The sequence below is a fragment of the Lissotriton helveticus genome (assembly GCF_964261635.1).
Source record: "Lissotriton helveticus chromosome 1_1 unlocalized genomic scaffold, aLisHel1.1 SUPER_1_unloc_50, whole genome shotgun sequence".
Classification (NCBI taxonomy): Eukaryota; Metazoa; Chordata; class Amphibia; order Caudata; family Salamandridae; genus Lissotriton; species Lissotriton helveticus.
The window spans coordinates 711,860-736,802 of record NW_027611693.1 but is presented as its reverse complement, the minus strand read 5'-3'; the positions used below and the strand labels follow the sequence as shown (position 1 = coordinate 736,802).

Genomic DNA, 24,943 nt, shown 5'->3' with positions numbered 1-24,943 from the left:
TGAGTGCAATACACACCTGTGAACCTCTGCGCCTGGGGAGATCTGTCCGACAGCAGAAGAGAGAAGATGCACTGAAGACAAAAACTGAGTGCAATACACACCTGTGAACCTCTGCGCCTGGGGAGATCTGTCCAACAGCAGAGTGAGAGAAGATGCACTGAAGACAAGAACTGAGTGCAATACACAACTGTGATCCTCTGCACCCGAGGAGTTCTGTCCAACAGCAGAAGAGAAAAGATGCACTGAGCATAAGAACTGAGTGCAATACACACCTGTGATCCTCTGCACCTGAGGAGATCTATTCAACAGCAGAAGAGAGAGATGGAGCACTGAAGACTAGAACTGAGTGCAATACACACCTGTGATCCTCTGCACCTGAGGAGATCTGTCCAACAGCAGAAGAGAGAAGATGCACTGAAGACAAGAACTGAGTGCAATACACACCTGTGATCCTCTGCACCTGAGGAGATCTGTCCAACAGCAGAGTGAGAGGATGCACTGAGCATAAGAACTGAGTGCAATACACACATGTGATCCTCTGCACCTGAGGAGATCTGTCCATCAGCAGTGAGAGACGATGCACTGAAGACAAGAACTGAGTGCAATCCACACCTGTGATCCTCTGCACCCGAGGAGATCTGTCCAACAGCAGAAGAGAGAAGATGCACTGAAGAGACGAACTGAGGGCAATACACACCTGTGATCCTCTACACCTGAGGAGATCTGTCCAACAGCAGAGTGAGAAGATGCACTGAAGACAAGAACTGAGTGCAATCCACACCTGTGATCCTCTGCACCCGAGGAGATCTGTCCAACAGCAGAAGAGAGACGATGCACTGAAGACAAGAACTGAGTGCAATCCACACCTGTGATCCTCTGCACCCGAGGAGATCTGTCCAACAGCAGAAGAGAGAAGATGCACTGAAGAGACGAACTGAGGGCAATACACACCTGTGATCCTCTACACCTGAGGAGATCTGTCCAACAGCAGAGTGAGAAGATGCACTGAGCATAAGAACTGAGTGCAATGCACACATGTGATCCTCTGCACCCAAGGAGATCTGTCCAACAGCAGAGTGAGAAGATGCACTGAGCATAAGAACTGAGTGCAATACACACATGTGATCCTCTGCACCTGAGGAGATCTGTCCATCAGCAGTGAGAGACGATGCACTGAAGACAAGAACTGAGTGCAATACACACCTGTGATCCTCTGCACCTGGGGAGATCTGTCCAACAGCAGAGAGAGAAGATGCACTGAAGACTAGAACTGAGTGCAATACACACCTGTGATCCTCTGCACCTGAGGAGATCTGTCCAACAGCAGAAGAGAGAAGAAGCACAGGAGACTAGAACTGAGTGCAATATACACCTGTGATCCTCTGCACCTGAGGAGATGTGTCTGACAGCAGAGAGAGAAGATGCACTGAAGACTAGAACTGAGTGCAATACACACATGTGATCCTCTGCACCTGAGGAGATCTGTCCATCAGCAGTGAGCGACGATGCACTGAAGACAAGAACACTGTGCAATACACACCTGTGATCCTCTGCACCTGAGGAGATCTTTCCAACAGCAGAGAGAGAAGCACTGAAGACTAGAACTGAGTGCAATACACACCTGTGATCCTCTGCACCGAGGAGATCTGTCCAACGGCAGAGAGAGAAGATTCACTGAAGACAGGAAAAGAGTGCAATACACACCTGTGATCCTCTGCACCTGAGGAGATCTGTCCAACAGCAGAGAGAGAAGATGCACTGAGCGTAAGAACTGAGTGCAATACACACCTGTGATCCTCGGCACCTGAGGAGATCTGCACAACAGTAGAAGAGAGAAGATGCACTGAGCATAAGAACTGAGTGCAATACACACCTGTGATCCTCTGCACCAGAGGAGATCTGTCCAACGGCAGAAGAGAGAAGATGAACTGAAGACAAGAACTGAGTGCAATACACACCTGTGATCCTCTGCACCTGAGGAGATCTGTCCAACTGCAGAGTGAGAAGATACACTGAAGACAAGAACTGAGTGCAATACACACCTGTGATCCTCTGCACCTGAGGAGATCTGTCCTAAAGCAGAATAGAGAAGATGCACTGAAGACAGAACTGAGTGCAATACACACCTGTGATCCTCTGCACCTGAGGAGATCTGTCCAATAGCAGAAGAGAGAAGATACACTGAAGACTAGAACTGAGTGCAATACACACCTGAGATCCTCTGCACCCGAGGAGATCTGTCCAACAGCAGAAGAGAGAAGATGCACTGAAGACAAGAACTGAGTGCAATACACACCTGTGATCCTCTGCACCAGAGGAGATCTGTCCAACAGCAGAGTGAGAGAAGATGCACCGAAGACAAGAACTGAGAGCAATACAACACCTGTGATCCTCTGCACCCGAGGAGATGTATCCAACAGCAGAGAGAGAAGATGCATTGAAGACTAGAACTGAGTGCAAAACACACCTGTGATCCTCTGCACCCGAGGAGATCTGTCCAACATCAGAAGAGAGAAGATGCACTGAAGACAAGAACTGAGTGCAATACACACCTGTGATCCTCTGCACCTGAGGAGATCTGTCCAACAGCAGAAGAGAGAAGATGCACTGAAGACAGAACTGAGTGCAATACACACCTGTGATCCTCTACACCCGAGGAGATCTGTCCAACAGCAGAAGAGAGAAGATGCACTGAAGACAAGAACTGAGTGCAATACACACCTGTGATCCTCTGCACCTGAGGAGATCTATTCAACAGCAGAAGAGAGAGATGGAGCACTGAAGACTAGAACTGAGTGCAATACACACCTGTGATCCACTGCACCTGAGGAGATCTGTCCAACAGCAGAATAGAGAAGATGCACTGAAGACAAGAACTGGGTTCAATACACACCTGTGATCCTCTGCACCTGAGGACATCTGTCCAACAGCAGAGAGAGAAGATGCACTGAAGACAAGAACTGAGTGCAATACACACCTGTGATCCTCTGCACCTGAGGAGATCTGTCCAACAGCAGAGAGAGAAGATGCACTGAAGACAAGAACTGAGTGCAATACACACCTGTGATCCTCTGCACCTGAGGAGATCTGTCCTAAAGCAGAATAGAGAAGATGCACTGAAGACAGAACTGAGTGCAATACACACCTGTGATCCTCTGCACCTGAGGAGATCTGTCCAACAGCAGAATAGAGAAGATGCACTGAAGACTAGAACTGAGTGCAATACACACCTGTGATCCTCTGCACCTGAGGAGATCTGTCCTAAAGCAGAATAGAGAAGATGCACTGAAGACAGAACTGAGTGCAATACACACCTGTGAACCTCTGCGCCTCGGGAGATCTGTCCGACAGCAGAAGAGAGAAGATGCACTGAAGACAAGAACTGAGTGCAATACACACCTGTGAACCTCTGCGCCTGGGGAGATCTGTCCAACAGCAGAGTGAGAGAAGATGCACTGAAGACAAGAACTGAGTGCAATACACAACTGTGATCCTCTGCACCCGAGGAGTTCTGTCCAACAGCAGAAGAGAAAAGATGCACTGAGCATAAGAACTGAGTGCAATACACACCTGTGGTCCTCTGCACCTGAGGAGATCTATTCAACAGCAGAAGAGAGAGATGGAGCACTGAAGACTAGAACTGAGTGCAATACACACCTGTGATCCTCTGCACCTGAGGAGATCTGTCCAACAGCAGAAGAGAGAAGATGCACTGAAGACAAGAACTGAGTGCAATACACACCTGTGATCCTCTGCACCTGAGGAGATCTGTCCAACAGCAGAGTGAGAAGATGCACTGAGCATAAGAACTGAGTGCAATACACACATGTGATCCTCTGCACCTGAGGAGATCTGTCCATCAGCAGTGAGAGACGATGCACTGAAGACAAGAACTGAGTGCAATCCACACCTGTGATCCTCTGCACCCGAGGAGATCTGTCCAACAGCAGAAGAGAGAAGATGCACTGAAGAGACGAACTGAGGGCAATACACACCTGTGATCCTCTACACCTGAGGAGATCTGTCCAACAGCAGAGTGAGAAGATGCACTGAAGACAAGAACTGAGTGCAATCCACACCTGTGATCCTCTGCACCCGAGGAGATCTGTCCAACAGCAGAAGAGAGACGATGCACTGAAGACAAGAACTGAGTGCAATCCACACCTGTGATCCTCTGCACCCGAGGAGATCTGTCCAACAGCAGAAGAGAGAAGATGCACTGAAGAGACGAACTGAGGGCAATACACACCTGTGATCCTCTACACCTGAGGAGATCTGTCCAACAGCAGAGTGAGAAGATGCACTGAGCATAAGAACTGAGTGCAATACACACATGTGATCCTCTGCACCCAAGGAGATCTGTCCAACAGCAGAGTGAGAAGATGCACTGAGCATAAGAACTGAGTGCAATACACACATGTGATCCTCTGCACCCAAGGAGATCTGTCCAACAGCAGAGTGAGAAGATGCACTGAGCATAAGAACTGAGTGCAATACACACATGTGATCCTCTGCACCTGAGGAGATCTGTCCATCAGCAGTGAGAGACGATGCACTGAAGACAAGAACTGAGTGCAAAACACACCTGTGATCCTCTGCACCTGGGGAGATCTGTCCAACAGCAGAGAGAGAAGATGCACTGAAGACTAGAACTGAGTGCAATACACACCTGTGATCCTCTGCACCTGAGGAGATCTGTCCAACAGCAGAAGAGAGAAGAAGCACAGGAGACTAGAACTGAGTGCAATATACACCTGTGATCCTCTGCACCTGAGGAGATGTGTCTGACAGCAGAGAGAGAAGATGCACTGAAGACTAGAACTGAGTGCAATACACACATGTGATCCTCTGCACCTGAGGAGATCTGTCCATCAGCAGTGAGCGACGATGCACTGAAGACAAGAACACTGTGCAATACACACCTGTGATCCTCTGCACCTGAGGAGATCTGTCCAACAGCAGAGAGAGAAGCACTGAAGACTAGAACTGAGTGCAATACACACCTGTGATCCTCTGCACCGAGGAGATCTGTCCAACGGCAGAGAGAGAAGATTCAGTGAAGACAGGAAAAGAGTGCAATACACACCTGTGATCCTCTGCACCTGAGGAGATCTGTCCAACAGCAGAGAGAGAAGATGCACTGTCGTAAGAACTGAGTGCAATACACACCTGTGATCCTCGGCACCTGAGGAGATCTGCCCAACAGTAGAAGAGAGAAGATGCACTGAAGACTAGAACTGAGTGCAATACACAACTGTGATCCTCGGCACCTGAGGAGATCTCCCCAACAGTAGAAGAGAGAAGATGCACTGAAGACTAGAACTGAGTGCAATACATACCTGTGATCCCCTGCACCTGAGGAGATATGTCCAACAGCAGAAGAGAGAAGATGCACTGAAGTCAAGAACTGAGTGCAATACACACCTGTGATCCTCTGCCCCTGAGGAGATCTGTCCAACAGCAGAGACAGAAGATGCACTGAAGACAGGAAAAGAGTGCAATACACACCTGTGATCCTCTGCACCTGAGGAGATCTGTCCAACAGCAGAGAGAGAAGATGCACTGAGCGTAAGAACTGAGTGCAATACACACCTGTGATCCTCGGCACCTGAGGAGATCTGCCCAACAGTAGAAGAGAGAAGATGCACTGAAGACTAGAACTGAGTGCAATACATACCTGTGATCCTCTGCACCTGAGGAGATATGTCCAACAGCAGAAGAGAGAAGATGCACTGAAGTCAAGAACTGAGTGCAATACACACCTGTGATCCTCTGCCCCTCAGGAGATCTGTCCAACAGCAGAAGAGAGAAGATGCACTGAAGACAAGAACTGAGTGCAATACAAACCTGTGATCCTCGGCACCTGAGGAGATCTGCCCAACAGTAGAAGAGAGAAGATGCACTGAAGAAAAGAACTCAGTGCAATACACACCTGTGATCCTCTGCACCGGAGGAGATCTGTCCAACAGTAGAAGAGAGAAGATGCACTGAAGACAAGAACTGAGGGTAATACACACCTGTGATCCTCGGCACCTGAGGAGATCTGCCCAACAGTAGAAGAGAGAAGATGCACTGAAGAAAAGAACTCAGTGCAATACACACCTGTGATCCTCGGCACCTGAGGAGATCTGCCCAACAGTAGAAGAGAGAAGATGCACTGAAGACAAGAACTGAGGGTAATACACACCTGTGATCCTCTGCACCCGAGGAGATCTGCCCAACAGCAGAAGAGAGAAGATGCACTGAAGATTAGAACTGAGTGCAATACACACCTGTGATCCTCTGCACCTGAGCAGATCTGTCTGATAGCAGAGTGAGAGAAGATGCACTGAAGACTAGAACTGAGTGGAATACACACCTGTGATCCTCTGCACCCGAGGAGATCTGTCCAACAGCAGAGTGAGAGAAGAAGCACCGAAGACAAGAACTGAGTGCAATACACACCTGTGATCCTCTGCACCTAGGAGATCTGTCCAACAGCAGAGAGAGAAGATGCACCGAAGACTAGAACTGAGTGCAATACACACCTGTGATCCTCTGCAACTGAGGAGATCTGTCCAACAGCAGAGAGAGAAGATGCACCGAAGACTAGAACTGAGTGCAATACACACCTGTGATCCTCTGCACCCGAGGAGATCTGCCCAACAGCAGAAGAGAGAAGATGCACTGAAGACTAGAACTGAGTGCAATACACACCTGTGATCCTCTGCACCTGAGGAGATCTGTCCAACATCAGAGTGAGAGAAGATGCACTGAAGATTAGAACTGAGTGCAATACACACCTGTGATCCTCTGCACCTGAGCAGATCTGTCTGATAGCAGACTGAGAGAAGATGCACTGAAGACTAGAACTGAGTGGAATACACACCTGTGATCCTCTGCACCCGAGGAGATCTGTCCAACAGCAGAGTGAGAGAAGAAGCACCGAAGACAAGAACTGAGTGCAATACACACCTGTGATCCTCTGCACCTAGGAGATCTGTCCAACAGCAGAGAGAGAAGATGCACCGAAGACTAGAACTGAGTGCAATACACACCTGTGATCCTCTGCACCTGAGGAGATCTGTCCAACAGCAGAGAGAGAAGATGCACCGAAGACAAGAACTGAGTGCAATACACACCTGTGATCCTCTGCACCTGTGGAAATCTGTCCAACAGCAGAAGAGAGAAGATGCACTGAAGACAAGAACTGAGTGCAATACACACCTGTGATCCTCTGCACCTGAGAAGATCTGTCCTACAGCAGAAGAGAGAAGATGCACTGAAGACAAGAACTGAGAGCAATACACACCTGTGATCCTCTGCACCGAGGAGATCTGTCCAACAGCAGTGAGAGAAGAAGCACCGAAGACAAGAACTGAGTGCAATACACACCTGTGATCCTCTGCACCTGAGAATCGTCCAACAGCAGTGAGAGAAGATGCACCGAAGACAAGAACTGAGTGCAATACACACCTGTGATCCTCTGCAGCTGAGGAGATCTGTCCAACAGCAGAAGAGAGAAGATGAACTGAAGACAAGAACTGAGTGCAATACACACCTGTGATCCTCTGCACCTGAGAAGATCTGTCCTACAGCAGAAGAGAGAAGATGAACTGAAGACAAGAACTGAGTGCAATACACACCTGTGATCCTCTGCACCGAGGAGATCTGTCCAACAGCAGTGAGAGAAGATGCACCGAAGACAAGAACTGAGTGCAATACACACCTGTGATCCTCTGCAGCTGAGGAGATCTGCCCAACAGCAGAAAAGAGAAGATGCACTGAAGACAAGAACTGAGTGCAATACACACCTGTGATCCTCTGCACCCGAGGAGATCTGTCCAACAGCAGAGTGAGAGAAGATGCACTGAAGACAAGAACTGAGTGCAATACACGCCTGTGATCCTCTGCACCTGAGGAGATCTGTCCAACAGCAGAGTGAGAGAAGATGCACTGAAGACAAGAACTGAGTGCAATACACACCTGTGATCCTCTGCACCTGAGGAGATCTGTCCTAAAGCAGAATAGAGAAGATGCACTGAAGACAGAACTGAGTGCAATACACACCTGTGATCCTCTACACCCGAGGAGATCTGTCCAACAGCAGAAGAGAGAAGAAACACTGAAGACAAGAACTGAGTGCAATACACACCTGTGATCCTCTGCACCTGAGGAGATCTGTCCAACAGCAGAGAGAGAAGATGCACTGAAAAAAATTTGTACGTGTCCCTTCACTATGATGCGTTCCCCCCAGACCACCCCCAGAGAATGAAGAGGGCCTCGGTGCCCCCCCGCAGAGAATGAAGGGGGCCTCGGAGCCCCCCAGAGAATGAAGAGGGCCTCAGAGCCCCCCCCGGGGAATGAAGAGGGCCCGGAGCCCCTCGCAGAGAAGGAAGAGGGCCACTGAGCCCCCCCAGAGAATGAAGAGGGCCTCGGAGCCCCCGCAGAGAATGAAGAGGGCCTCGGAGCCCCCCCCGACAGAGACTGAAGAGATGAGATGGCGATGTAATCTTGTCTCATTCACCAATAATATTGAAATTCATGACATAAATTAAATGGTTATGTGACGTTACCCCGCAAGCCGTTACAACGCCAAACATTACCCCGACTTGCTGTCGGGGGAGCACGGAAGTTGGAATAGATTAATTTTCTATTCCAACTCCAGTGTGTGCAACAGTAGGGAAGGTGTTGGAGTTAAATCTAACACCTTCTCCCCACTGCTATACAACTTTTTCATTGCAATAGAATGCGGGGTAAATGCATGCGTTGTAACGGTTGCGGTGTGAACTCTGTTTCCCAAAATAAATGCCTGCTATTTAAAAAACAGCATTAGTAAAATAGTTACATCTCTGAATGATTTAAAAAAATAAATAAATGTAATGTCAAAATATGGCAAAAGAAAATTACTATTGCAATACCATCCGAGGCCAGACCTATCGACCCTGCCTGTGCCTTTTCATTTTCTTTTAAGCCTTGCATGGGAGGGCAAATAATTCCAGTTATTCCTATTTTTGATGAGGTCCGAGTCTAGTCCTGATACATTAAACTCCAAGCATGATATGACGCCGTGCCAGGACGTGGTTGAGTGGTCCTTCTTCTGTGTTTATCTTTGTCGCCTCCAGGTGAAGAGAAGCATTGGCAGGGGTGCTTCTTCCTCTTTAAAGGAATTACATTGAGTGATAATAGGTCACCTAACGAGAGAATATACAAAGATGCCTCCTGTCCTATGTGCTAATCTCAGCAGCGCTGCTGTCTAAGCACACTATGAACCTCAGCAGCGCTGCAGTCTAAGCACACCGTGAACCTCAGCAGCTCTGCTGTCTAAGCACACCATGAACCTCAGCAGCTCTGCTGTCTAAGCACACCGTGAACCTCAGCAGCTCTGCTGTCTAAGCACACCGTGAACCTCAGCAGCTCTGCTGTCTAAGCACACAGTGAACCTCAGCAGCTCTGCTGTCTAAGCACACTGTGAACCTCAGCAGCTCTGCTGTCTGAGCACACTGTGAACCTCAGCAGCTCTGCAGTCTAAGCACACCATGAACCTCAGCAGCGCTACTGTCTAAGCACACTGTGAACCTCAGCAGCGCTGCAGTCTAAGCACACCGTGAACCTCAGCAGCTCTGCTGTCTAAGCTCACCATGAACCTCAGCAGCTCTGCTGTCTAAGCACTCCATGAACCTCAGCAGCTCTGCTGTCTATGCACACCGTGAACCTCAGCAGCGCTGCAGTCTAAGCACTGAGTGAACCTCAGCAGCTCTGCTGTCTAAGCTCACCGTGAACCTCAGCAGCGCTGCAGTCTAAGCACACCGTGAACCTCAGCAGCTCTGCTGTCTAAGCACTCCATGAACCTCAGCAGCTCTGCTGTCTATGCACACCGTGAACCTCAGCAGCTCTGCTGTCTAAGCACAGAGTGAACCTCAGCAGCTCTGCTGTCTAAGCACACCATGAACCTCAGCAGCGCTGCTGTCTAAGCACAGCTGGACCTCAGCAGCTCTGCTGTCTAAGCACACCATAAACCTCAGCAGCTCTGCTGTCTAAGCACACCATGAACCTCAGCAGCGCTGCTGTCTACGCACAGCTGGACCTCAGCAACTCTGCTGTCTAAGCACAGAGTGAACCTCAGCAGCTCTGCTGCCTAAGCACACAGTGAACCTCAGCAGCTCTGCTGTCTAAGCACACAGTGAACCTCAGCAGCTCTGCTGTCTAAGCACACTGTGAACCTCAGCAGCTCTGCTGTCTGAGCACACAGTGAAACTCAAGCAGCTCTGCTGTCTAAGCACACCATGAACCTCAGCAGCTCTGCTGTCTACGCACACCGTGAACCTCAGCAGCTCTGCTGTCTAAGCATACAGTGAACCTCAGCAGCTCTGCTGTCTAAGCACACCGTGAACCTCAGCAGCTCTGCTGTCTAAGCACACCGTGAACCTCAGCAGCTCTGCTGTCTAAGCACACACCATGAACCTCAGCAGCTCTGCTGTCTGAGCACACTGTGAACCTCAGCAGCTCTGCTGTCTAAGCACAGAGTGAACCTCAGTAGCTCTGCTGTCTAAGCTCACCGTGAACTTCAGCAGCTCTGCTGTCTAAGCACAGAGTTAATCTCAGCAGCTCTGCTGTCTAAGCACACCGTGAACCTCAGCAGCTCTGCTGTCTAAGCACACACCATGAACCTCAGCAGCTCTGCTGTCTGAGCACACTGTGAACCTCAGCAGCTCTGCTGTCTAAGCACAGAGTGAACCTCAGTAGCTCTGCTGTCTAAGCTCACCGTGAACCTCAGCAGCTCTGCTGTCTAAGCACACTGTGAACCTCAGCAGCTCTGCTGTCTAAGCACAGAGTGAACCTCAGCAGCACTGTTGTCTAAGCACACCATGAACCTCAGCAGCTCTGCTGTCCAAGCACACCGTGAACCTCAGCAGCACTGCTGTCTAAGCACACCATGAACCTCAGCAGCTCTACTGTCTAAGCACACCATGAACCTCAGCAGCTCTGCTGTCTAAGCAGACCGTGAACCTCAGCAGCTCTGCTGTCTAAGCAGACCGTGAACCTCAGCAGCTCTGCTGGCTAAGCACACCATGAACCTCAGCAGCTCTGCTGTCTAAGCACAGAGTGAACCTCAGCAGCACTGTTGTCTAAGCACACCATGAACCTCAGCAGCTCTGCTGTCCAAGCACTCCGTGAACCTCAGCAGCACTGCTGTCTATGCACACCATGAACCTCAGCAGCTCTACTGTCTAAGCACACCATGAACCTCAGCAGCTCTGCTGTCTAAGCAGACCGTGAACCTCAGCAGCTCTGCTGTCTAAGCAGACCGTGAACCTCAGCAGCTCTGCTGACAAAGCATTCCATGAACGTCAGCAGCTCTGCTGTCCAAGCACAACGTGAACCTCAGCAGCTCTGCTGTCTAAGCACACTGTGAACCTCAGCATCTCTGCAGTCTTAGCACACAGTGAACCTCAGGAGCTCTGCTGTCTAAGCACACTGTGAACCTCAGCAGCTCTGCTGTCTGAGCACACCGTAAACCTCAGCAGCTCTGCTGTCTAAGCACAGAGTGAACCTCAGCAGCTCTGCTGTCTAAGCACACTGTGAACCTCAGCAGCTCTACACTCTAAGCGCACCGTAAACCTCAGCAGCTCTGCTGTCTAAGGGTAACTAGACATAATATCGATTAAACAATATCGAATTGACAAAATATCGAGTTAATAATATCGATAATAATGAAATATCGATAACAAAAATATAGTTGGAAAAAATATCGAATAAAATAATGGCAAAAAAATATCGATTACAAAAATATCGACTCAAAAATATCGAGAAGAATAAATATCGATATATAGTTAAAGTAAAAAATATCGATAATATGTAGAAAAAATGTAGAAATTAATTTTTTCATTAATATTATTATAAATTGTAGTTAATGTTTAGGAGCGGGATGTTGGGTTAATAGGGGATAAGGGTGGGGAGTAATTTAAATTAAATAATTAATTAATATATGTTTGTAAATTATTTTGTATAATTAATTAATTGGTAATTAATTATGGATAATTAGTTAATTAATTAACTAATTAATTTTAATTAGTAAAATAATTATTATACTTTTGTATTGATTTTTTATTAATAATTAATTGGTAATTAATTAATAATAATTATTTTTAAATTAATATTATTATAAATTGTAGTTAATGTTTAGGAGCGGGATGTTGGGTTAATAGGGGATACGGGTGGGGAGTAATTTAAAATAAATAATTAATTAATATATGTTTGTAAATTATTTTGAATAATTAATTATTTTGTAATTAATTATTGATAATTAGTTAATTAATTAACTAAATAATATTAATTAGTTAATTAATTAGTATAATTTTGTACTGATTTGTTTTTATTTATTAATTGGTAATTAATTAATAATAATAATTTTTTAATAATATTATTATAAATTAGAGTTAATGTTTAGGAGCGGGATGTTGAGTTAATAGGGGATAAGGGTGGGGAGTAATTTCAAATAAATAATTTATTATTATATGTCTTTAACATGTTTAGTATAATTAACTAATTGGTAATTAATTATTGATAATTAGTTTATTAATTAAATAAATAAACTTAATTAGTTAATTAATTAGTATAATGCTGTACATATTTTTAGCAATTATTATTATGCAAGGGTAAATATTTAATATTAATTAGTTAATTAATTAAGTCATTAATTTATATTAATTAGTTAATTAATTATAAAAAATAATAATATTTTGTTAATTATTTTATATAATTTGGTACTTTTTTAATTACTAAATATTTGGTAAGTTATTTTTATTAATCATTTAATGAAATTATTTTGAGTTATAGTTATATATAGTATATTTTGTATATTTCATTCAATTATTGTGGAACTAATGTTTTATAATTATTACATTTATTTATTTACAGATATTGAGATAAATTGTACTTAATGTTTAGGAGTGGGATGTGGTGTTAATAGGGGATAAGGGTCGGGAGTAATTTAAAATGATTAAATAAATCATATATGTTTGTAATGATTTTTAATTAGTACATAATTGTTAAATTATTTATACTAATTAGTAAAATAAATATTATTATTTTGGACATATTTATTATTAGTTAATAATTGGTAATTAATTAATAATATGTATTATTTTTTTAAGATTTTGAGTCATTTTTCTCTATTTACAATGAAAATATTGTTAATTAATAAATTGGTCAAATATATTATTATTAATTACATTACATTAATTACAGCTAATGTGCAAATATATTTATTTGTTTGTTATTGTTAATTAATAATTAATTGGTAATTATCTAATAATGAATAATTTATTGTAAAGGACTATTTGTAGGGTTCAGGGTCAGTTTTGGGTATTTGGCTAAAGGGGTATTTATAGGGTTCAGGGTCAGTTTTCAGTTTATGTGTAAAGGAGTTATTTTTGAGTTCTGTGTCACTTTTCAGTTCTTTTGTTAAGGGTTTTTTTAAAGGTTCAGGGTCAGTTTTCAGTTCTTGGGCAAAGGGGTATATTGTGGGTTCAGGGTCAGTTTTTAGTTTTTGGGTGAAGGTGTTTTTTCAGAGTTCTGGGTCAGTTTTTTGTTATTTGGTTAAGGGTTTTTTTTGGGTTCAGGGACAGTTTTATGTTTTTGGGTAAAGGTGTATTTTCTGAATTCTGGGACAGTTTTCAGTTCTTTGGTTAAGGGGTTTATTTTGGGTTCAGGGTCAGTTTTCAGTTTTTGGGTAAAGGGGTATTTTTTGGGTTCTGTGTAAGTTTTCAGTTCTTCGGTAAAGGGGTATATTGTGGGTTCAGGGTCAGTTTTTAGTTTTTGGGTAAAGGTGTTTTTTCAGAGTTCTGGGTCAGTTTTCAGTTATTTGGTTAAGGGGTTATTTTTGGGTTCTGGGACAGTTTTCTGTTTTTGGGTAAAGGTGTTTTTAAGAATTCTGGGTCAGTTTTCAGTTATTTGGTTAAGGGGTTTATTTTGAGTTCAGGGTCAGTTTTCAGTTTTTAGGTAAAGGGGTATTTTTAGGGTTCAGGGTTAGTTTTGGGATTTTGGATAAAGGGGTATTTTTTGGGGTTCAGGGTCAGTTTTAAGTTCTTGGGTTAAGGAGTGTTTTTAGGGTTCTGGGTCAGTTTTCAGTTCTTGGGTAAAGGGGTATTTTTTGGGTTCAGGGTCAGTTTTCAGTTTTTGGGTAAAGGGGTATTTTTAGGGTTCAGGGTCAGTTTTGGGATTTTGGATTAAGGGGTATTTTTTAGGGTTCATGGTCAGTTTTAAGTTCTTGTGTTAAGGTTTTTTTTAGGGTTCTGGGTCAGTTTTCAGTTCTTGGGTAAAGGGGTATTTTGTGGGTTGAGGGTCAGTTTTTAGTTTTTGGGTCAAGGGGTATTTTATGGGTTCAGCGTCAGTTTTGTGTATATAAAGTGTGCTAAAATATAATAAAAATATTACAAATATTTGATTTAATTTTAGTGACAACAAGTTGTAAATTTTAATGCTAATAACATATTTTTGTACTACTCAGCACAAAATATCCTAAATATATATGTTAATTAATATAATACAATATATATAATTTTTTGACAACTTTTTAAACAATAACATTATACTAAAGTAGCTATTCTAATTTATACATGGTCAGTATCCAGCACCTTTCCTGATATTAGTTTCACTTGAGTAGGAATTGTAAATAATAATTGCTCAGTGTCCTGCAATTTCTATCATAATAGTTTGAGTGGAGTAGGAATAGCAATTATTAATTGGTCACTGTCCAGCACATTTGCATATAATTGTGCATTACCCTGTTATTATATTACAAAATAATGCAACATGGATGTTTTCACAATACTTTATTACAAATTTTACATTTTTTTATTTGTATTACAATACAATCACAATCAAAAATAATATAATATTTTTTGGAAATGTACTATTTGCAGATTAACACATTAACATTTATGTACATCTTTTAATTTGTCAAACAAAATTATTTCACAACATTTTTTATGTAAATAAAAATATTTAACAACATTAACTTGGAGTAACAAGTATTTATATTTAAATAAATAAAATACAAGTTTTTTTCAGCTTCTTTCATTTATATTTAATTATATCAATATTATATATTAATAATATTAAATATTTTATTCGGAAATTGACATTTTTTTAAGGAACATGACTAATATTATATTAGCTTAACATATGGAAATACAAATGAAGACATTTTTTACAACATTTTTCACACAATGTTGTTTTTAAATCAAACATATACATATATTATGTTCTTAACTTTATAACTGTAAAGGGGAATACAATGTTTTATAATAATATCTTGTATTGGCAAAAGGTTATTTATGCAATTATATACTTTTATAATAATTAGAAATTATTATAATAATTTTTTTAATAATTAATAAAAATAATAACAAATACATTTATTATTATTATTGCTAATTTATAAAATTAAAATGTATCTCTTCTTTTTAGAAAAACATACATTCAGACAAATAAATAAACATTATTTTAGGGCATTAATTATATAGTAAATAGTTATAATTTTTAAATTAATAATAATAAATAAGTTATATTATTATTTATTATTATTAATTATTTACATAAACAATTATAAAGTTTAGTTATAAACAAACACAATTTTATTCCTAAAAATGTACAAAATAAGAAATTATTTACATATATTATTTCAAATGTTACATTATTTTTTAATATTATTAATATATAATAATTACTATATATTAACTAATATTAAATACAATTATATTTTTTAAACATTTTAAATTATAATGAGTATAATGTATTAATTTGTTACAATAACAATGTGTATGTATTATATTTTTATACTATAACATTGTATTTTCTATGATACCTATTCTATAATGGTTTAAGGGGACTACTTTTTTACCGCGTAAGGTTATTGCGCTTCATTCAGGACTGGAGAAGCTCGCGGTTGGGAGTTGCTTCGTGTGGAGAGAGGTAAGGTTAATTTTAAATACAATTTATAACTGAGTGGTAATGTTTGAGGGTATATTCGAAGTGTGTAGTGTTTTTGTGTGTATGTATGAATTGTTTATGTAACGTTTAGGTGAAATGTCGTCGTTATAGATGCGTCGTGTTTGTTTTAGTTCTAGTGTTATTTTAAGTGTTAGGAAATGCCTTCTTACATGGTTAATGTTAATTGTAAGTGTATTTACTAATGTTATGGGCTATTTGTGGGTGGGTTTCGTAATGTATGTTTTTTTAACAGGTTCCGGTTCCTCGCATGAAAACTACATGGAAGGAAGCGTGTTTTTTTTCGGAGATACTAATGTATGACTTATTATGGTTTTGTTTTGACGTGTATCTCATATTTTCGGGTTTGCCAGGAGCGGATTTTATTTATTTTTTAAATTTTTTCGGGTTTTTGGAGGGTTTCGTTTTGGATAGATACATTGATATGCGTGACCGTTTTTTAAAAGTTGTGTGTATATCACTTTAAATACTAAAGTGTCCACACTACTGTTTTCGGCATTTCCTGGAGCGTTTATTTTATTTTTTCAAAATTTTCGGGTTTTTGATGGTTTCCCTTATTGGAATTGGACTACTTTGCAATGGATTCTATGGATTGCTTTTTGCTTCATTACGTCTTTTTCATCTACACAAATTGTAAGTATTTAAAGTACCTTTTGTATTGGGTGGGAAATGTTGATCTTTATGTAATGTGTATGTGTGATGTAATTATAAATATTGCATATTTGTTCAGAAATAATGCCCACATTTTTCATAAGTTTGTTACACAAATATGTATTATTTATAATTGTGTAGAAATGTTTATGATTTGTATATCTACAATTATTGTCAGAGGACATTAGTATATTTTTGGGAATTTTTTAGAGTAGGCTTTTAGCTATTATTGACAGATATTCTAATCCTCTAGTTGTAAGGTATAGTGTGACTTGACTTTGCAGTAGTCTGAACATTTGTTTAGTTTGTTTACTTAGTTTTGGACCAATTTGGGTCACAGATTGTTCAATTCTTAGTTCTTGATAGCTTTGTTCTTTTTTCAAAGCTTCTAGTAGGTTATGGAATGTGGGTCTGGTTCTGCTTGTGGTAGCTTGGAAAGCATTATGCCACCCTTCTACGCTGTTGTTTGTTTTAGCCTCTTGGTTTAAAGTATTAAGATAGACATTCCACCAAGGGATTTGGAATTTGGGTTGGCGTCGATGTCCAGATCTGTGCAACCTTCACACCCAAGTATCTTCAAAATAGTCCAGTAATGGGGTTAGTTTATCTTCATTCCTCTTGTAATATGTGCTGTCAATTAATAAATTATAGTGTTCTGCTACATCGGTAACAGGAACGTAGGCCAGTGCTATCAATTTTTTAATTTGATAGGCAAAGGTGCTATCTGTTGAGTATAGAATACTTAAAGTTGATTTTTGGAGATGTCTCCATATGCTCTGATTGAAATGGTAGTAGCAACCCTGGATTGCTGTGTGGGGAAATGTTCTCAAAATGCTATTAATCATAGCTAATTCAAAATCAATAATTATTTTTTCTGGAAAATAATTATTGATTTCATTTTTTAGAACATTTAATATTTCTGTGTAAGTGTTTTGCTGTTTGTTTGGTAGCAAACAGTAAATGAAAGGGATGTTATAGTTATGGTATAAACCGTGGATGGAATATAGTTGATAGAAAGGTTTTGGGCATGGTTTAAATGTTCCATCCATCATCCATTGGGGACACTGTTGGATTTTTCTTAAATTACTTGCAGTTGCAAACATTATGATTCTGTTTTTACTGCTTTCATTGTCAAAAAGGATAAATTTGTCTTTATTGTGTGTGATGGACATTTCTGGTGAAATAAGAATTTCATCAAAAGTAGTAGGGTTGGGTGGGGTTGTGGAAGTGCGTCTTTTAGTGTATGCAATAGTGCGTTTTAGGGAGTCTATAGAAGGTAGTTGACCTGAAGCATGGGCTGGGACTTTTAACAGTTCTTCTTTAAGGATTTGTGTTGTTGGTTTATTACTTTGTGTGCTAGCAGTTTTGATACTTTCTAAAGCATCTCTTACTTCAATTTCTGTGACATTGGGGGGATGATTGTGTTCCCTGGTAGATAACACACTAGTTTCCTCAGTAGTAGCCCTTCCATAACATTTGTTTGAGTAATATTTTGTACATTTCCAGAAAACTTTTCTACCACTTTGTCTTTCCTGATTATAAACATAACCCATATAACATAAAAGTAATTTATTTTTCTGCGACATAACACATTCTGCACCTTCTGTCATTTTGTTTTATTTGTTCTAGGAAAGAGTAGAAAGAAACAACATCAAAAAACATATATTTCAGTTTGTGGTGCTAACATAATTACTGATGTATTTATACTTACAGTTACTAAAAGTAGTAATCACAAATGCAGAACTGTATTTTGAAGGATTTTCTTGTATGTATTTCTTTATTTACTGTTGGTATAAAAATATAGAAATGCTAAGTTTATGTTTACACATAACAAACGTTTTTCCAAGGAAAAAGCAGTTTTTAATTTTGCTTAGTACTACATTTGATGTGAACATTACATATACTTACTTGTTTAAATATTTGAGTTGTAGTATTTTCTGGAATACATCAAGGTAGTAAAGTTCAGATCTGTAGAGAAGATAGAATAAATATATGTAAAATATTCTAAAAACTATTTGGAACTGTTGGGAAATTGCAAATATTTAAAAATATACTAACTTCTAAATAAGTAGTTTGGTTTGCTGTAGGTAGAATAGATGTATGATGTATTCACAATATCTGTAGAGGAAATATGAAATACATAACATGGTGTTAAGAACATAATTTTAGTAAATTTTTCGGAAGTTTTAGACAAATTACAAGTATACTTACTTTTTTTACAATGGTAGTCTTGTCTTTTGGTATAGTTGATGTAGGATGTTTTAATTGGATCTGTAGGGAAGATGTAATATGCAAGATATGTTCTTTAGAAAATAGCTTTTTCAATATTGGGTGTTTATGAACAAAAACATATATACTTACATATTTAATTAGTGCAGTTTTATACATTTGTAGTGTTGAAAAACGAAAATCTCAGAATATCTGTGAATAAAATGTGTAAAATAAAGTATGAATCTTGTGAAATAGTGTTTAAAAACAGCAGTTGGTGTATAATAGAGCATTAATATATACTTACTATCTGATTTTCCAGGTGAAGAAATAGGAGCATGTATTAGGAATTAATTTGTAGTAGTTTCTATCAGAAATGTAGGGGGAGATAAAAATTAAATAAGTGCAAGAGTTAGGGGATATAAGTAAAATAGTAGACTAATAATTTAGATTTCTAAATAATGCACTGTAACTTACTTGAATAATTAGTTTGTGAGCTGGATCTTTAAAGATGTTTGTTCAGGAACAAAATCTTCAGAGTGTTGGCATCTTCTTTCTATAGAGTTAGCAGCAGCAAATGGTAGAATGCATGTATCCCTTTTATAGTATGTGTATTTAGTGTGCTTTGATTTGATTGGTTGTAGGATGAAAGGAAGGATTTTATAGGCTAGTTTGAATTTTTTTTGGATTAATTGGTGTGTTTGTTTATGTGAGAATGGTGGTATGTGGTGATTTCCGCATTAAAGCAGGTTAGTTGTAAAATAAAATAGATGTGTAAGTGGAAAAAAGTCATGAAAATGTTATTTAAATATAAAGAATATTTTTCAAATGATAGAACACATTTAATAGAATGTATAGCAAATGTAGATAACTAGGAATGTTACTTAAGTTACAGGTATTATATGTAAAATGTTTTTTGTAGAAAGCAATGACTTTTATAGACGAATAATATGGTATTGTAGATATGAAAGGGTACAAAAAAGAAGTCGCAAATTTTTTTTTAACGATATTTGTGTACTCTATATTTTATTAGTCGATATTTTTGTAGTGTTAGGGGTAATTTCATGAATAACGATATATTTGTAGTCGATATTTATTAATGCGATATTTATGTACTCGATATTGTAAGTACTCGATATTTTTTACTCGATATTTTTGTAGTTTATGTAATAAGTATACAAAGTCGATATTTTTGTAGTCGATAATTAATCAACGATATTTTTGCAAGTCGATAATGTGACCGTCGATAATATTTCAGTGATCCCTGTCTAAGCACAGAGTGAACCTCAGCAGCTCTACACTCTAAGCGCACTGTAAACCTCAGCAGCTCCGCTGTCTAAGCACACCATGAACCTCAGCAGCTCTGCTGTCTAAGCACCCAATGGACCTCAGCAGCTCTGCTGTCTGAGCACACCGTAAACCTCAGCAGCTCTGCTGTCTAAGCACAGAGTGAACCTCAGCAGCTCTGCTGTCTAAGCACACTGTGAACCTCAGCAGCTCTACACTCTAAGCGCACCGTAAACCTCAGCAGCTCTGCTGTCTAAGCACAGAGTGAACCTCAGCAGCTCTACACTCTAAGCGCACTGTAAACCTCAGCAGCTCCGCTGTCTAAGCACACCATGAACCTCAGCAGCTCTGCTGTCTAAGCACCCAATGGACCTCAGCAGCTCTGCTGTCTGAGCACACCGTAAACCTCAGCAGCTCTGCTGTCTAAGCACAGAGTGAACCTCAGCAGCTCTGCTGTCTAAGCACACTGTGAACCTCAGCATCTCTGCAGTCTTAGCACACAGTGAACCTCAGGAGCTCTGCTGTCTAAGCACACCATGAACCTCAGCAGCTCTGCTGTCTAAGCACACTGTGAACCTCGGCAGCTCTTCTGTCTAAGCACACCATGAACCTCAGCAGCTCTGCTGTCTAAGCACACCATGAACCTCAGCAGCTCTGCTGTCTGAGCACACCGTAAACCTCAGCAGCTCTGCTGTCTAAGCACAGAGTGAACCTCAGCAGCTCTGCTGTCTAAGCACACTGTGAACCTCAGCAGCTCTACACTCTAAGCGCACTGTAAACCTCAGCAGCTCTGCTGTCTAAGCACAGAGTGAACCTCAGCAGCTCTACACTCTAAGCGCACTGTAAACCTCAGCAGCTCCGCTGTCTAAGCACACCATGAACCTCAGCAGCTCTGCTGTCTAAGCACCCAATGGACCTCAGCAGCTCTGCTGTCTGAGCACACCGTAAACCTCAGCAGCTCTCCTGTCTAAGCACAGAGTGAACCTCAGCAGCTCTGCTGTCTAAGCACACCGTAAACCTCAGCAGCTCTCCTGTCTAAGCACACCATGAACCTCAGCAGCTCTGCTGTCTGAGCACACCGTAAACCTCAGCAGCTCTGCTGTCTAAGCACAGAGTGAACCTCAGCAGCTCTGCTGTCTAAGCACACTGTGAACCTCAGCAGCTCTACACTCTAAGCGCACCGTAAACCTCAGCAGCTCTGCTATCTAAGCACAGAGTGAACCTCAGCAGCTCTACACTCTAAGCGCACTGTAAACCTCAGCAGCTCCGCTGTCTAAGCATACCATGAACCTCAGCAGCTCTGCAGGCTAAGCACAGCGTGAACCTCAGCAGCTGTGCTGTCCAAGCAGACCATGAACCTCAGCAGCTCTGCTGTCTAAGCACACCATGAACCTCAGCAGCTCTGCTGTCTAAGCACAGAGTGAACCTCAGCAGCTCTGCTGTCTAAGCACAGAGTGAACCTCAGCAGCACTGCTGTCTAAGCACACCTTGAACCTCAGCAGCTCTGCTGTCTAAGCACACCATGAACCTCAGCAGCTCTGCTGTCTAAGCACACCGTGAACCTCAGCAGCTCTGCTGTCTAAGCACACCATGAAACTCAGCAGCTCTGCTGTCTAAGCACACCATGAACCTCAGCAGCTCTGCTGTCTAAGCACACCGTGAACCTCACCAGCTCTGCTGGCTAGGCATACTGTGAACCACTTTCTGCAGCCTGCTACGTCTTTCATCTCACAGATAATCCTCTCCGCAGCCTGTTCTACCATTCATCTTATAGCTGCCCCTCTGTGCAGTCCGCTCTACTCTTCATTTTACAGCTGCCTCTCTCTGCAGCCTGCTCTACCTTTCATCTTACCACTTCCCCTCTCTGCAGACTGCTCCTCCTTTCATTGTACAGCTGCCTCTCTCTGCAGCCTGCTCTACTCTTCATTTTACAGCTGCCCCTGCATGCAGCCTGCTCTACCTTTCATCTTACAGTTACCTTCTCTGTAGCCTGCTCTACCTTTCATCTTACAGTTACCTTCTCTGTAGCCTGCTCTACCTTTCATCTCACAGTTTCCCCTCTCTTCAGCCCGCTCTACCTTTCATTTTACAGCTGCACCTCTCTGCAGTCTGCTCCTCCTTTCATTGTACAGCTCCACCTCTCTGCAGCCCGCTCTACCTTTCATTTTAAAGCTGTTGCTCTCTGCAGTCTGTTTCTTCTTTTTTCTTACAGCCGCCTTCTTTGTAGTCTGCTCTACCTTTCATCTTACAGCTGCCCTTCACAGCAGCCTGCTCTACATTTCATCTTACAGCTGCCTTTGTTGTAGCCTGCTCTACCTTTCATCTTACAACTGCCCTCTCCGCAGTCTGTTTCTTCTTTCATCTTACAGCTGCCTTCTTTGTAGTCTGCTCTACCTTTCATCTTACAGCTGCCCTTCACAGCAGCCTGCTCTACATTTCATCTTACAGCTGCCTTTGTTGTAGACTGCTCTACCTTTCATCTTACAGTTGTCCCTCCCGGTAGCCTGCTCTGCATTTCATCTTACAGCTGCCCTTCACAGCAGCCTGCTCTACATTTCATCTTACAGCTGCCTTCTCTGTAGCCTGCTCTACTTTTCATCTTACACTAGCCCCTCTCTGTAGCCCACTCTACCTTTCATCTTACAGTTGCCCCATTGTGCAGCCTGCTCTGCCTTTTATCTTATAGCTGCAATTCCTTGGCCTCGTATCCAGCAGCAGGTCTGTTAACAGCAGGGAGACTGGTGGGTAGGCGCCCTCACTGGAAGGAACAGACCTGCCCTCTGGTTAAGGCCTATTTCATTTTATCCCAAATACCCGAGAAACAGACTTTAAAAAGTGCCCCTCGGCACCATCTTTGGGGTTTGGGTACCCCCACTTCACAAACCTGACTTAGTTCACAAATGTTATTAATGGGAGCTTTTCTCACAACATTAACAGAAAAGAGGTAATCATGTAAACATTTCAAGGCATTTCTAAAATATGTGTGTGAGCCCCACCAACGATGTATATTTAGAAATCAATGACGTGATAAGAACTTCACAGCTCTGTACCTCAGTGTCTGTAGTTTGCAGTTTGGATGTTTTAGGCCTTCACACAACTTCTTCACTCCAGTGTCTGTCAGCTTATCATTGTCTCCCAGGTTGAGCTCTGTGAGAGATGTGTTTGTTTCCAGGACAGAGGCGAGGTCTCCAAAGCATGAAGCGGTGAAGGAGCAGCTATTCAACCTGCAGGAGAGAAGAGACACGGAGAGGATTAAAGCAGAGCACAGACAGGGGCGTCACAGCTTCAGTTTTATCTTCATTTACTTCTCATCCTTGAGTTACTCCCTCTAGTGACGCATCCCCACCTTACACATCCGACCACGCCCTGTTTATAAAGGAACCTCATGGGGGGGGGTCTCAGACTAGCAGAGGCGGATATAAATGGACATAAATATATTAATATATGTTTTATGCTGGACACGCTGCTGTGGTGTAAATGGTAAAGTCACAACTTTAGCAGTCGTTGCAGTGACCTGCCTATTATTACGCTGCTTGTTATAACGGGCTTCTGATAAGAAATCATCACCCATTGGTCTGTTAAAACATCGTTCACACTTTGCTTCCGCCCTCCACAGCCTACAGCAGGGCACTCAAAGGCCTGTGCACATTGTCCACCTCCGCCTAAAAATAGTTCCCTGATCTTCAGTGACAAACCGGATTTAAAATGTGTTCTTTATTTTCATATTAATCTTAAAGACTGGTTATTTCTTTTTTCCTGGACCCTGGTTGCCCAGTTAGATGATGATTTATTTTCAAGATAAAAAGTGTTAAATGACATTGCAGCTGATTTTTCTTGGAGTGCTTGGTTAGATGGTGATGTAATCTTGTCTCATTCACCAATAATATTGAAATTCATGACATAAATTAAATGGTTATTTGACGTTACAACGCATGCCATTACACCTCATGCCGTTGCAACGCCAAACCTTACTGCGACTTGCTGTCAGGGAATCACGGAAGTTGGAATAGATTAATTTTCTATTCCAACTCCAGTGTGTGCAACAGTAGGGAAGGTGTTGGAGTTAAATCTAACACCTTCTCCCCACTGCTATACAACTTTTTCATTGCAACGGCATGCAGGGTAGAGGCATGCGTTGTAACGGTTGCGGTGTGAACTCTGTTTCCCAAAATAAATGCCTGCTATTTAAAAAACAGCATTAGTAAAATAGTTACATCTCTGAATGATTTAAAAAAATAAATAAATGTAATGTCAAATTATGGCAAAAGAAAATTACTATTGCAATACCATCCGAGGCCAGACCTATCGACCCTGCCTGTGCCTTTTCATTTTCTTTTAAGCCTTGCATGGGAGGGCAAATAATTCCAGTTATTCCTATTTTTGATGAGGTCCGAGTCTAGTCCTGATACATTAAACTCCAAGCATGATATGACGCCGTGCCAGGACGTGGTTGAGTGGTCCTTCTTCTGTGTTTATCTTTGTCGCCTCCAGGTGAAGAGAAGCATTGGCAGGGGTGCTTCTTCCTCTTTAAAGGAATTACATTGAGTGATAATAGGTCAGCTAACGAGAGAATATACAAAGATGCCTCCTGTCCTATGTGCTAATCTCAGCAGCGCTGCTGTCTAAGCACACCGTGAACCTCAGCAGCGCTGCAGTCTAAGCACACCGTGAACCTCAGCAGCTCTGCTGTCTAAGCACAGAGTGAACCTCAGCAGCTCTGCAGCCTAAGCACAGAGTGAACCTCAGCAGCTCTGCTGTCTAAGCACACTGTGAACCTCAGCAGCTCTGCTGTCTGAGCACACTG

At 41.6% G+C, this 24,943-nt stretch overlaps 1 protein-coding gene across 1 annotated transcript in view; it reads right to left on the bottom strand.

Moving 5' to 3' along the window:
• Positions 1-24,943, bottom strand: part of LOC144806161 (NACHT, LRR and PYD domains-containing protein 3-like) — a 210,935-nt gene that overhangs the window by 151,309 nt on the left and 34,683 nt on the right. The window contains exon 3 of the mRNA XM_078672585.1: positions 23,190-23,363. Coding sequence (XP_078528711.1) covers positions 23,190-23,363 — 174 coding nt within the window. The remainder of the gene's footprint in view (positions 1-23,189; positions 23,364-24,943) is intronic.